At 47.7% G+C, this 14,515-nt stretch overlaps 1 protein-coding gene and 1 long non-coding RNA gene across 5 annotated transcripts in view; one reads left to right on the forward strand and one right to left on the reverse strand.

Annotated features, from left to right (window-relative positions):
• pik3r3b (phosphoinositide-3-kinase, regulatory subunit 3b (gamma)) overlaps nt 1–14,515 on the reverse strand; it is a 102,569-nt gene that overhangs the window by 6,995 nt on the left and 81,059 nt on the right. Inside the window, exons 1-8 of one of the 4 annotated variants that reach the window (XM_023794541.2) lie at nt 9,752–9,994; nt 9,514–9,629; nt 3,507–3,618; nt 1,429–1,527; nt 1,140–1,320; nt 698–823; nt 353–495; nt 3–179 (exon numbers count right to left, since the gene is read on the reverse strand). In XM_023794541.2, coding sequence (XP_023650309.1) covers nt 3–179; nt 353–495; nt 698–823; nt 1,140–1,320; nt 1,429–1,527; nt 3,507–3,618; nt 9,514–9,622 — 947 coding nt within the window. In that variant the 5' untranslated portion in view covers nt 9,623–9,629; nt 9,752–9,994. Of the gene's footprint in view, nt 1–2; nt 180–352; nt 496–697; nt 824–1,139; nt 1,321–1,428; nt 1,528–3,506; nt 3,619–4,993; nt 5,505–9,513; nt 9,995–14,515 lie in introns of those variants that run through there. The other 3 variants (XM_023794539.2, XM_072700083.1, XM_023794537.2) reach the window with 3 other exon arrangements.
• Nucleotides 175–7,283, forward strand: LOC111834822 (uncharacterized). Its single transcript, XR_002836077.2, has 3 exons — nt 175–334; nt 818–884; nt 7,240–7,283. It is a non-coding gene; the product is annotated as an uncharacterized lncRNA (long non-coding RNA).

Consider the following 14,515-nt stretch of genomic DNA (forward strand, 5'->3'; position numbering starts at 1 on the left):
ACACAAGGTACTGATCCCTGATCTTGCGCAGCTGGATGAGATCTGGCTTCAGGCTGTTCATCTTCTTGTCCGTCTCTCTGTTGTCCAGCGCCTGCGTCTTCAGGTCCTGCTCCAGGCGGACTTTACTGTCATGGATTTCGCCCAGGCGTGACTTGAGTTTCTCATAGTTCATCATGATCCTATGGAACAAGTGTTTGGCATCTGTGTTTAGATGGGAAACAGGAGCCGGGCTGCTAGCCAGTTACCTTAATATCTCCAGACCAACACCACTGGCAACTTCCTGGAAAGACTTATTAATAGGCGGCAACTTGGCAGTCAGGACCGGACCGAGGAGGTGAGTTAAAGGACCTACCTCTCAATCTCTTTGTCGTTCCCCTCCCTACGGAAGCGTTCAATGTACTCTTTGCTGTAGCGCTCCTGCGTGTGACACTGCTCCTCAAAGATCTTGATGGTTTCGTTGAAGGCCTCGATTGCCGTCCTCTTCATCTGGATTTCCTGAATTACGGAATGGTTGTTGGGTGGGTTAACACAGAACCAAGCTCAGTTGTTCCAAACATCTCAGCTGTACTGTATATCCCTGCAGGTGATGTGTTCAGATAAGTGAGGGCTGGCAATAACACCAGAAGTCAACATTTGCAATGCTGTTTGTTTATTGACGCTAAACACCACTGTTTCTCTTTATTGCATTGATACTCACCTGGGAGGTCTTTGTGTACTCCTCGTATAGTCTGTCGTACTCCTTGCTCTTCTCCTGATATTGACTATGATATTCCTGAAGCTTCTTCCCAACAGCATCGATATTGTCTTCTTTCACCAGCTGATCCTGGAATGCAACAGGGGAACCACATCGATTTATAGGCAACCTTTCCATGCGAGATCAGCAGGTAAGAGGCTTACAAGCATGCTTTTGTGCAAGTATGACTTCAGACTTTCTCCTACTTCTGCTAGAATGTTTCCGAACAACCTGTCACCACACATCCTTTGGCAATGAAGGCTAAAAATAAAGTGAATGTCTAGGAGGTGTCTGACGTTGCAGGTCTTTGGTTTCTGATGACGCACGCTGGCTTTGTAAATTAGCAGCAAATTCCATGCTACTAATGCACCTCAGAGGTGGAGGTGAGTGCACCATTGTCATATACCTGCTGGTAGCGGGATATGGGGTACATGAGCTTTACGTCCAGCTTGGTGTTGTACTGGGCCAAGGACTCATGGCGATAGTGGCTGATCAGCTCCACCACGGAGCTGAAGGTCAATGGGTCGGAGAAGCCGTATTTTCCGTCCCGGTGATAGATCTTTATCAGCTTGTTGTTGCCACCTTTCCTGGTGAAGTCAGGAGATTAGAGAAGGTCAAACAAATCCACCAAAGCCATACACCAATGGCACTAGAGAAATTCCACAGGACTCTTTCCTCATTTACTCCATATTTACCTCAGTGTTAGTGTGTAGTCCCCCTGCATTTTGGTGGAGGCGTCACGAACCAGGAAGGTGCCGTCTGGCATGTCCCGGAGCTTATCGTTGACTTCCTCCCTATAGACAAGGTAGACAACCCACAGGGTTAAGAGCCCTTTAGATAATTAGATAGGAAGGGGCACCTCCAATCCATAACCACATAGACCAATAGCATTTTTACCAGTGTCGGGGCTTCGGGAAGTTCAGTATGTAGGTTGAGAAACCTTAACCATAACAAGTTGATGGCTACCAGAGTAGAATCACTCAATCCTTTTTACCAGGCCTCAGAAGGACTTCCTGAATTCTCCACTCACACTTTTACCACAGATCTATGAGAATTAGCTTTGGAAATAGTCTGGTCGGTCTATCTGGGAACCAGCTTGAAATTCTAGGCAACCCTTGCAAGTTGCAAGGCAGTGGTCACCTGAAAGCTGACCACCCGTCAATGGTAGCAGAATAAAATTAGCAGCATGAACAGCTGAGGTAAGGAGGGAGGGAGGCTGGTGACTCCCTAGCAAAGATGCTCAGGCAGATTCTTATTTGCTACTCCAGGTAGCAAACATTCAGCTCAACTCAGCAGCTAAGTTAACACTACCCCGTTTTATATCCAATCAAACAACTTCGATTAATTTGAACAAACAGAGCATGAAGCAGAACCGCAGGCCAACACCGAGAGAGCACACAAAAGAATCTTGTTGGGGGATGTTCCCGTCACGCTGAGATTGTGACAGATCAGCCTCGGCCTTGGCCACTGCCTGGAATCTACAGCCCAGTGGAACATTAACATCCCTCATTATGCAACCAGGGCTGCTCCCTGAACACACGAGGATCAGGATTTGAAAGCAGGCCATTAATTCATCCGGATACTTGATGAACTGAAGAAAAAGTGCCATGAATTAAGCAAAGCAGACTGCCAGCAGATCCTGCAGCCAGGAAATCATCCTATATTTTATCCACCCTCGGACAGGCTTCAATGTTAAACAGTTCCTCGTCCTACAGATCTGTCCCACATACACACGCTAGGCCTACTGCTCTTTGTTTTCATTCCTTCGTTCATCTCCTTATTCATGAGCATCCATACATCCTCCTCTCCCACCCACAAGACTCAATGCATATAAAACATGCATAAATGTAAAAGCTTTATTTCCAATCCGATTCCCGAATCTAAATGCATAACTGTTTCCATAAGCAGACCAACTGCAAGGTCCCCAATGGACAGCAGACATCGGTGCCTCGGGGTTGGAAATATGCAGAGAGGAGCATTTTCATGATTCTCACTCGGAGCCTGTACCCATCTTTAACCGCCTGAGGGGGCCAGACTGGAGATTTAGTGACTGGTGTTGACCCAGAGACCACAGAGCAATGGCAAACGGATTACACCCCCACCCAAGATGTGTTAAATCTCCTCAAAGACCTTAACTCCCCCAAGCCCCAATTCTGCTGTTGCCTCTAGGTACGAGAGTCCTTGGATTCCTGTATCAGCTCTAGGAACTCCTACCTGTACTTTAGAAAAAGTCTACATGAAAGAGGCCTTAAGCCACCCTGTAAGCACTGGCTCACTTAAAAACGGTGCTTAATGGTTTACATGCCTGGATTTTAGACAATAATTTTTTCCCCATTCATTTAAAGCACAAACTCATGTACTTCTAAAGAGTGAACACTGGTGTCGGTGAAAAAAAGACCAGACTGGTGATTATAAACCACCAACCGCAGGGCAGGACGTCATTGTCTTCAGGGGGACGATGGCCAGTGCTTAGTCAGCTAGGCTCAGATGTGACCAGAGAAACTACCTCAGAAATGAAACAGAGGGTCAGTGAGGGAGAAAAGGGCAGCTCTCTGACTTGCTGGATTGGTACAACAGCTCTTCTGTTCTGCAAAGGGATCTCATGACCAAGCTGAATGTGGGACACGCACACGCTTGTCTCTGCGGAGACATCCATGGAATGTTTTTTTGATGCAGTGAATCCTAAAACCCTTCCGACAACATTGAAATGGGGGGTATCTTCTGGGGATAACTCCATGGGATGCTTCCCTGCGTAGCGACATTAGACACTCACCTTGATATGTCACCCCAGTACCACTCGGCGTCCTGAAGTGAACTGCTGGGGGCGTCCTTGACGCCGTTGCTGTTGATGGGCGTCATGGGCTTGGTCGGCTTGGGGGGAAGAGCTGGAGGAGTACAAAGGGGGCAAACTTAGAACTGGTAGTTCTGAAACACGGAGACAAAGGTCAGGAACAGATGTCCAGTGAGTGAAACGGCAGTAAGGGAAGAAGGTATTTGGAGGAAGATGTCAACACAACCATCGGTCAGCTTCCTCAAATTCAGAAGGGCAATGAATGTCTTCCTTCAAAACAGGTCAATCGAGTAGCCAAACAGAGCCAGGCGAAGCAGTATTCCCATGACGAATTTGGCGAGCAATTCAGAACAAAAAGTGTGCTGTGACATTATTTGCCTCTGGTTTACATACAGGCACCAAAAATAATCTTGCGTCACCATATGACTTCACCAAATCTTATTTTAAGAAGCAAAAGAACTATGGCATTTAACTGGGATGAAACCGAGTAGCTGGACGGGCAAGAATGGTCAATTAAGTCCATTGTTTAAATAAAAGCAGACTTCTTAAAGTGCAGTCTTCACAGAAACTCGGCACGCCTGCTCTGTGTTTCTGGTAGGGGTGTGGCTTTAAGTGTTAAAATAGCTTAGCAAAGGCCAGTCCACACTTCGCACTTCGCATATTCACAGCAGCAACAGCCAATCGATCCAAAGCGGTGTGAAGTCTGATCTCTACACTGTCTCCGACAACAAGAGGGATTAACTCAGCCCAACCTGTCCAGACTCTCCATGATCAATTCCCTCTAAAACGAGAACAAACAAAGTACAGGGATGGGGCAGAGAACCCTTTAACACCACCAACGAATTTACCAATAGCCAAAAGAAATGGGTCCATACTACCCGGAGCTGTAGAGGCGGTGGACATATGGGGCCTGCTTCCTTTGAAGAGGAACCCCTTAGTGATGCCTATCACTGCCTGGCTGCCTCCAGGCTCTGCTGCTCGGGGGGTTGGGGCAGACGCAGAGCCAGGTGCAGCTGTAAAATAACTTGCTCCCCCACAGTCTCACAGCAGCTCCTTTATATAATCTACACGCCCCGTGACGGCGGAGCCAAACCACACCGTCCACTGCCCAAGCGCCCGGCGAGCCTTACACTAACTTCCGCACTGCTGCGCCCCACAAAAGAGGGGCCTTTTTGGGGCATACACACTTCGGCTCAGGGGTAACCAGCCACCCCACCCCCTCCAGGTCCAGGGCATTTTAATCAAAGCCTCTGGCAGGCCCCAGCAAACCACAAATACTCTCCCCCTCCAGATTCAATACTCTCTTTATACTTCACAGGGCTGTTTTCACAGGAAATATGGTCTCAGGAAAGTGGATTTTTGAAATGCCATTTCCAACCCGCCCCCCCCCCCCACCCCCACCCGTCCGCTCGAGGAAGCCAGCTACGCAGCTGGACAGCTTCAGAAACCCAGTGAGAGCGGAGACTGGCCTGCTTCTCTTTGAGCTGTCATGAGGACACCTTCGTGCAGCAGGCTGGAGATCCACAACCACCCCGGAAGCCGAGACAGCAACCAGACCCTTGGAGCCATTCTCCAGGACGTGGCTTAAGCAGGAGGCAGATAACGGCAAACAAATGAGTCTGGCCTCTGCGTCGGGCCAGAATAACGTGATTCCAAAATGCGGCATCGATGAGTCACCGATGCCACTTATGAGCGGCGGTGTACCGTTGCATATAATGCGGAATTCGAGTCACACTGGTCAAGTGGCCGCTACAATAGGAACAGAGAGCGCCCACACTATCCCAGTCACTGAAAAGCACCACCCCCGGGACACCAGCAGCTGAAGTCCCCAGACGGTGTCACATGTCACTGGCTCGCATTGAATGCCGTCACTGTAAAGATGCCATGCCCCTGCATCACTTGAGGGGACGTGCAGACACTGGGGGCGATTCCGATCACACAAGCCTCCACCAGCTTGCCATGTCCCACCCGTTCCCCTGCCCAGCCCGACCCTGGACTTTCCTTGGGAATCCCCCACTCTCACGCCATGGCAAGCCAGGACATGTCACTGCGGCTGGTGTGGGGCGGGGGAGGGGGGGGGGGGGTCATTCATCCTCTGACAGCAGTAAATCTCCCCAGGACATGAAGATCCACCCTCCTTTCACTTTCATGCTGACGCGATTCCCCAGCGTTTACATGCACCTCGTTTACTTAGGTACATGTACTTTTCTGCAGTAGGAGGCAGACTGGACAAAGTCACCTGGCACATTTACGCAGCGAGGTCACTGCTAAAAGCGCGGTTTCTCACTGCAGTTTAAGGTACGTGCCCTCTGTGCTGTCCATGCCAGCACTGTAATTACGGGATTAATGATACATCCACAGCCCTGAGGCCCGGCAGCGCACCAGAAAACACACACATGCACACGCACACACATGCACACGCACACACATGCACACGCACACACATGCACACGTATATGTGCAGAGGGCGTCCAGTGAACCACACCATGTCACAAAGCACCATTCAGAAACCCGGGAGGCAGAACGCAGAGCCCCCCCCCCTACCCCCACCAAAAGGCAGGTGCAGGAGACCGACCTCAAGCTGCAGTTTCCTGCTGTCAGCTTCTTTTTTTTTTTTTTTTTTTTTTTAAAAGAGTTTGTAACCGCATAACCAAAAGTGGAGAGATTGGGGGTGGATGAAAACACAGAGCAAGCAGCTTTAATGGCCTCCACTCTACCCCCCACCCACAAAACGCAAGAGCAAGGACTTAAAACAAGTGTGCAGGAGGAGCCACACTCCCAACGCCACGGGACAGACCATCAGCAGCCCCAGGGAGGAGGCTGACCTGTCTCCAACTCATATACATTTATTTTAAAGATCTTTAGTCCAAAATGGGGGGGGGGGGCAACTTCTTGCAGGTCTCAGGCAGCAATGTGATCTCCTCATCTGCGTCTGAACCTCCTGAGAACAAAAGGCAGGTCTTGGCGGCAGAGTGCAGAAGGAGAGGAAGGCTCCACGAGAGCGATGGAGGCACGATGACGGCAGGAGGCGGCGTTTTCAGAGAGATCCCTGGTCCTTTATGGGCGCCTGGCTGAGGACATGGAGGCCAGCGATGAAGAGCAGCCGGCAACCCAAGCCTGCATGGCGATCAAGCGTTCAACAGCAAACTCAGCGGGGGGGGGTGCATGGCACGCGTCACCCCACCATGAAGTGTGTACAGAGGACACCATGTAAGCTCTCGTATATAAACCTGCACCCCCACCTCAGGGTTTAGACGTGAAGAACGGGGGTAGTAAAAATAAAGATCAGCGCCGTGCCGATATGCAGGATGCAGCTGGCTGCGCAGACATGGGGGCTGCAACTGTTTGCTAAAGCCCCCTGCTGCACCTGGCTGGACCTGGAGCCTGAGGCCTCTGGCCAGGCTGAATTACTGCTGGACACGTTCAAGGCGCATGGGGCGTTCGAGGCCAGCGATACAGGGCAGGCAGGGGTGGGCTGAAGCTTCAAACGGCTTGGAGAGTCTGTTTATGATCCGCTGAGTGGACAGTAGACTGTGGTGACAAAAAATCATTCATCCATCCTTCTTCTAACCGTTTATTTTGGTCAGGGTCATAGAGCAAAAAACACAATAATGAAAATGATCTCCTAAATATGTTTTGAGAGATTTAACATAGATAAATGAGAATGCGAATCACGAGATACCTAAGGGAATATTTGTTTACCATCCTTCCATAGGGATAAGTGGTGGGATAAGACTCCAAAGGAAGGTGGGTGCTCTGGATCCAGCTCCGCGGCTGGCCTTCTGTCCCTGAGCGCTGCAGGGACCAGGCCACGGCTGAGAGACACATGCGGATACCAAGGACAGGGAGTCCTGACCACCACAGGGTCAAAACCGGAGATCGGGCACGATGGACGGAACAGACAACCCACTGTCATCAATGAGTAAATATAAAATTCCTATGGCATCGAAACAGACTGAATGTTTCAGAATAATAATAATAATAATTGCACTGGGTGATTGTGGTCTGTTTGCACTTAAAGTGCATCCTAAATCACTAACAGAAGGCACCCTCTGCAGTCACCTCCACATCTATGCTCAGCCGTGAGGGAGCACGAGATGAGAAGATAAGATAACACAAGACTTTAGACTTATCTTCGTACATTGACACCTGCGAATGAGCACCTGCCCCCTGCCATTCACCAGGTGTGGGTGGGGGTGGGGGACTGTTGTCAGGGCCACGGCCAGGGTGTGTCACAGTGTCACAGACCCACGTTCAGCATGCTAGGAGATGTGAGGAATAAAACTATTAAATTAACCACTTCTGATTAGTGCGGGGATGAATGGCTGGAGAACTCGCACAACCCTAATCGTGATGAACCGATGCTCCTCAGGAAGACTCCTGTTAAAATCCCTCAGATTTACCAACGTGTTAACCGGCACTCCAAAAAAACACATCCAAGCGCCATAAAGTGCAATGGATCGCCTACATACGGTACACCACATTTCAGCCATTTTAAAAACCTCTAAGTAATGCTGCAGCCCTCAAAGCAGATCAACAGGAGCCCCACAGGTCTCCAGGACCAAGCACGGGTGCAGGAGACCACACACTCAAACAGACACTGACTGGCATCAACATCCTGCTCATCAGGGCTTGCACTTCACTGCCATTTTGTGCCTAAGAACCTAACACCACAAACTACCTTCTGTAAACCACAGCACAGGTAAAAGGTATCACAAAGGCAGCTATTCAGAAGCTCATGTTTGAATTGATACATAAAACTGTTGGAGAAACATACCAGGGTGAGGTTTATTTGCACATTATGCTGTTTAATCTAAAGGCTTAAAACTACCCCCGAATCGCCCCACACACACACACACACACACACACACACACTACTCCGGGCACTTTGAGAGTCAAGTGGCCGAGAAACGATACAGGACATGTGAGGTTTGCGGTGAGCATAGGGAAAGAGGGTTCACTCAAAGGCCAGCCTAAGAGGCCGTATATTAAATATCATTATTGCCGACGGCATATAAAGGAAACGCTGCTTTAGACGCAGATCAGCGGAGCGCACGGCTGTCATGCAAAATGCATGGACGCCAAAACTTAATTTCGCACTTAGATTGCCTGTTAACATATCTAGGCTTTGTTTCAGTGCCAAATACAACTTTTACGGCTGTTGGTGTACATCCCCTATACTTCCACAGTTCTGGAAACTAATACATTAACTTTTTCCATATATTAACAAAAAGCGAATGCGAAATTATGGCTGCGGATAGAAATAAATTCCATTTTACCGGACGGAGCACACAGATGAAGAAATCAAGACATCAGAAATGGTGAAAACAGGAGAAACAGTATCCATATGAATGGGGCCGGAGTGCGGCTCACACTTGGCTGCACAGGCTGATTCCTGTAACCCAAACTTGCCATCAATCCACGAAGGAGGCCGATCAGAGAGCTGTCAAGCCGGCAGAGCTGAGTGGTTATTCTGAAAACTGTAAGGATGCACTTTGCGGAAGAGGTGCATTACTGCACCAAGCAGGATGCCTGAAGCCGGAGCGACCCGTCCGAGTGGGAAAAGCAAATGATCCGCAAAACTGCGATCAGAGGCCCGATAAATTATCATGCACACATAAACGTTACACACACACACACACACGTATATTATATGTATGGCTTGTATATATTCCTGCATAGAGGTTCTTGAATGTTTATAAGAAAGTCGCCTGACTTTTTGCTTCCTTACGTTTTAGAAGATGGTTTCTGCGAAATAATCGGGCGACAAGTGCATGAGCCCCGTACTTTAGTATTGCATAAGAGGACCTGACAGAAAAGAAAATGAGACGGACGGACACCGACGGAAACGAGACATGCAAAGACACGGAGACACACAAAGACAAAGACACAAACGGCCGGACGATTACATGCAACAGCTCCGGGGCGCTGCTCTATACGCTTTAGCGCAAATAAAGCAAAAAAGAAAGCGGGTGTTAGCGGGCGATACCTGGCGGCTGGTCCATCTCTATGTAAAATATTAATTCTGTGGAATACGGCATCATCACGTCCCTCCAGTCATCTTCTTCCTTCCCCGTACTCCAAACTGTGTTGTACATTGTTTAACTATACAGGAAATAAGTACAGAATGTCTCTTTTTCTCTCCAAAATGAAAGAAAAAAATAAACTGCAGACCAACACTGTACAAAAGGACTGTGGGTTTAATGCAACCAGCTGAATGCACGTACAGCAACCCAGGTGTCTTCAACAGCCTTCAATGCAAATTCCTGCTTCACAATAAATAAGATTGCAATAATCAATTTACATATATATATATTAAAAAACAACAACAAAGCACCAGGCTTCACTGCTGCACTTGTTCAGACATGTAGAAAACTGTAACAGTCCCGCAGAACAGAAAGTAGATACCAGCTCTACTGTCCAATCCGTTCTCCAAAGAACTGGCTGTAGCCTTCATTTTTAAGGCTCCAGGGGCCAGCAGAGCAACCTTTCACATCATCCCGAAAAGACCACTCCGCGCCCAGCTGTTGGGGGAGGGACACTTAACCACAAAGGCACAATTCGGAAGAGAAAAGCCCAACGGCACCAGAAATATTACTAAATTCACCCATAACAGAATCAATTGCGTATAGAGATTACAAATGTCTTTGAATCGTCTAGAGATTTAAAAGTTTAAATTTGATTTTGTTTCTGAAAATCAATGACATCACTGTAAAATCCCCCTTTCCAGTTAATGAAATGGTACGTCTCGGTCTACCGTGACTAAGTGCTGCGCAGCACGCAAGCTCCAGATACAGCAGCCAATGGGAGCAGAGCTCGTGCTCCAGCTCCGCCGCCAAAGTTGGAGCTGCACGTCTTTGTCTTCCCATTTTTTGCAGGGGGCGGGGGTAAGGCAAGTGGAAGGGGAGACGGGCGCTGGGTGACCGCGTGCTTTTCGCGGACCAATGGGAAACCCAGAACGGCGGACGACGGGGCCAGATTGGCCGAAACGGTTACTATGAGAGACAAAGGGACCGCGCTCTCATGAAAAGCGCCGATGCGTGCATAGTGTCCACCTCGGTATACGGCAGTCAGTTTTCCACTGTTTTAAGCAGAAAATATAACGACAATTGTGATAATTTTGTATCAGGTAGGACATCGTATGTGCAAAACAATGTTCTTATATTTCAATATTTCTATATATTTCAGTAGCTATTCTTGTCGCGCACATCACATTCCCATAGCTTGTCTTAGATAATACCATTGATTAAATGGTAAGACGCTCCTCACAGGTAATTTACTTTTATGTACTTTCTGCTATATTAGTATTTAAAAATACATTTGGTTGTAAATATTATGTTGAATACTTATTCTACTTAACTGATAACAGATGCATATAGCTCCCAGAAAACATTCTGACACTGATTGATAAAGTTCTGTCAAGAACCATTAACTGGAAAAAATGGCTATATCCCAGCTACCAGATTATTCAAATGAACCGCATACATTATTGTGCTATACAAACAGAATAGACACAGAAACATTTTATTTCCGATGATAGCCCCCTAATTACTCAGAAGCATGACGCCCTACATCAGAGTACCGTAACGGTCCAGCCACCAATCTGCTGTTCCAGGCGGCTCAAACAATTCCCCTGGCATCATTTTCATTCCCGTCTGTCTCATCTGTCCATCAAAATGGGAAGACCCCCCACTTGCATAGCCTATATGGCTCCACATAGTCCATGTCCAATGCACCTATTAACCAGCACAAGACGATCCCCCCCAGATGGCCTGTGGGTAACACAGAGACACGCTGTTACGAGTTTCAACCGCTCACATTGTCTGTGTTGTGACATAATGCAAAATGGACAGAAGGATCCAAAACAATGACCCCCAGAACCGACAATCATAACCAACAGGAACACCCCCCCAAAAGAAACAAACAAAAACTCAAAAATACAAACATAAGGTATGTGATTCATGCAAAAATTGACACCATTATGTGTGTTCTTGACCTGTAAGCTGCCGTGGTTAAAAATAAATTGCAAGACTAATAAAGATCCATGCAAACAGCAAACTCCAAGCGTATTGAGACTGACATATGGGCTGCAGGGTAAGGAAACGACTGCTCAGCAGTACATTGGCTAATATGGAATCTGTCATTTCCTAACAGGGAATATATGACAGATCTACTACATTTTAGAAGAGTCCCTGAAATCAAGTTTACAGAAAGTTTTAATGGCTATATTAATTACACGCTAGACATTTTACCCATTTGAACAGTAGATGTCTACTGAAACAAGTGCATTCCCTTAAGGGAACTTTTAAGTAACTGTTCCACTCCGAGTCTCGAGTTTCCGCTTCCTGGCTTATCTCCACATTTTTACGAAATGCAAAAAGCCCTTTTTCGCACCCTTTGGCAGAAAGAGTGCTTGACAGAGATTAATGAGAATATGCATTCTCAAACTCGTGCCATATCTGTGAGCTTGCAGATGTTCCCCCCCCCCCCCCCCCTTCCCGTCTCACAGTCCTTTCTCAATAACAACAGAAACAAGACATTGATTCTGAATAATAGATGCTGTGGAGGGCGGCCTGCCCGCGAGACGGCCTAATGTATGCAAGCCTCAAAAACGGAAAGATTACTCTCTTCATTACTGACTGCAAGGGTTGAGCTAGTGGGTCGACCACACACCCCAGTACCAACCGGGAGCAGCCAAAACAGAGGTTCTAATCTGCCCAGCTACAAGACTGAGCTAAATGATGCCCGAGTCATATTGAACAAGGGGGGGGGAGGTTGGTTAAGTTCTTCAGATTCCGTGCAATATTGAGCTGTTGCTTTGAAGCCCACAAGTGGGGAACATTTCTGCTGTATACTCCTTGCTCTCTTTCCCACCTGACAAGCCCTAGAGTAAAGCGATGATTACATAAAGCTCTCAGCCTCCATCTTTTCCACATGTTGCCTAGTATAATAGCTGCAGTGGGTAATATATATCTGCAGCACAGGCCAGTTGAGAGCTTCTGGAGCGACTTGGGCATTCTGTTGCCAGGCATAGCTTGACACCTTGATGACTTGAGCTGAGATGTGAGATTTAGCCAAGTCGTGCGGTAGAAATTCAGCCCTACGGGCTTCAACACAAACGTATATGAGGTAAGCATACAAATAATTGCTTCCATGCATAAATGAAGAGATGGGGCAGATAGTACGCTTGCCCTGAGGGGACAGGAGTCCCTGACCTCTCTGCCAGTGAGTTCTGGATTGGTGCTGTGATACTCCTTCATGTTATCACCTGGTTCAGACCTATGGATTTTCATGGATCTTGTATTTGAAGTGTTAATAACTGAGTGAGACCAAGCAACAATCCCCCCGACACACACACTAAGCCCATCATTGTTTTTTTTCCCCGTCCATCTCAGCGCATCAACCAATGAGAGTGGCAGGATGGCGAGTCCCGCCCCACTATCTCCAAGCTGGTGGGCACTCACTGCTCCTGCGTGCACAGCCAGCTGGGTGATGTCATCCTGCAACGTGAGCGTCCCCTTCAGACTGATGCAATACTCTGGTGACACTCTGTAATGAGCTGGTAACACGCCCCCTCCCCTCGGAGCGGAATTGCGTTGCATCGCGCACCTTGTCTTACAGCCGTCGCTTCTGCCGTTTTCCAACTTTGTGTCGCCCTGCCTTTTTCATCCTGTCTTTCTTCTCTGTCTGCATCCTCTCTCTTTCCCCTGCAGCCTCGCTGCCTCTCTCTGCTCCTGGGTACCGTGGCTCAGCATTATTCAAATGACAATGGAAACGGGGGCGATTCAGTTAACCCATTCCTCTCCGCGGTGGATGGGCACAGACGACTCGGAAGATGGAAAGTGTCACGGGTCGGTAGGAACAAAGGAGCGGTGACCATGATAAGAGTACGTGACAGAAAAATAAAATGTGCACACACACACACACGCACGCACACATACACACAGTCTGCAGCCTGATAAAACAATCAGTTGGCCAGTTGTTCTCCAATATTTGTCAAAGATAAACAGAGAAGTTCCTGAGCCATCACCGGGGCAATTCACGCACTGTGAAGATCCGAAGAACAAATCTAATCCGAGTTCAATGCAGAGGCCGCCAGCCTTGGGAGATCGGCCCCTGGCCACCCCAGGCAGCGCTCGCTGATTTTTCTCTACTGAGAGTAAGAGAGGCGGCGGGATTATGGCTGTGGTGAGTGCGCGTGTGGGGAATGGAGATTAACGGGGGACAGAAGGAACCGGAATACAGATTAGTGGGTTGGTAGACAGAAACAGAGACAAAGAAGGCAGCTTTTTGTTTTCAGGACTGTAACAGAGCAGGTAAAAGGGCAAATAGTCCGACTCCATCTGATTTTTGTGTGTTCACAGCCCCAGGATTTATCCTCCCTGCATGCCAACTGGGTCACATGGTTTCAGTGACCGGCTGGCATGAAGTCATACACCCTCCCTGTGCTTCAATATGTCACCGGAGAGTCACCTTAATGCGACGCTTTCACACGAATGACCTCAGTGAAAATAAGGGAATGCCAGAGATTAAAGGTAGGACTTTAACTGAAAACGCAAAATTGTCTCTGACCAGTGGTCTCCTTATCACGCTTTCTAAAACTTTGTCAATTCCTGCAACACAATCAAAGCAGCAGTAGATAAATTATGAAGGCAATAAAGAAGAATTATTAAGAACTGCAGCCTCCCTTCCAATGGGATATCGCAGTTTCCAGACATATATTATACAAGCAAAACCAGATACTGAGCTTGGTTTTGAAATATCCCTGTGGTACTTTATTGCTATTTATTGCTCTTTTTATTGCTATTACTTTTCAGATATTTTTTGTTTTGTTACATGTTTTTAAGGGGACATACATGCTTTGCTTTCCTACATTTTGCGGAGCAAGAATTATATTTGTGGTTTGTAGCGCAGGAAAAACCTGTAATTTCGAGCAGAAGGCTGCTTTTTTCCAGACAAAACATGTCACAGATAATAAGGTAATAGGTGTA

Source organism: Paramormyrops kingsleyae, chromosome 15, assembly GCF_048594095.1.
Source record: "Paramormyrops kingsleyae isolate MSU_618 chromosome 15, PKINGS_0.4, whole genome shotgun sequence".
In the NCBI taxonomy this organism is placed as follows: Eukaryota; Metazoa; Chordata; class Actinopteri; order Osteoglossiformes; family Mormyridae; genus Paramormyrops; species Paramormyrops kingsleyae.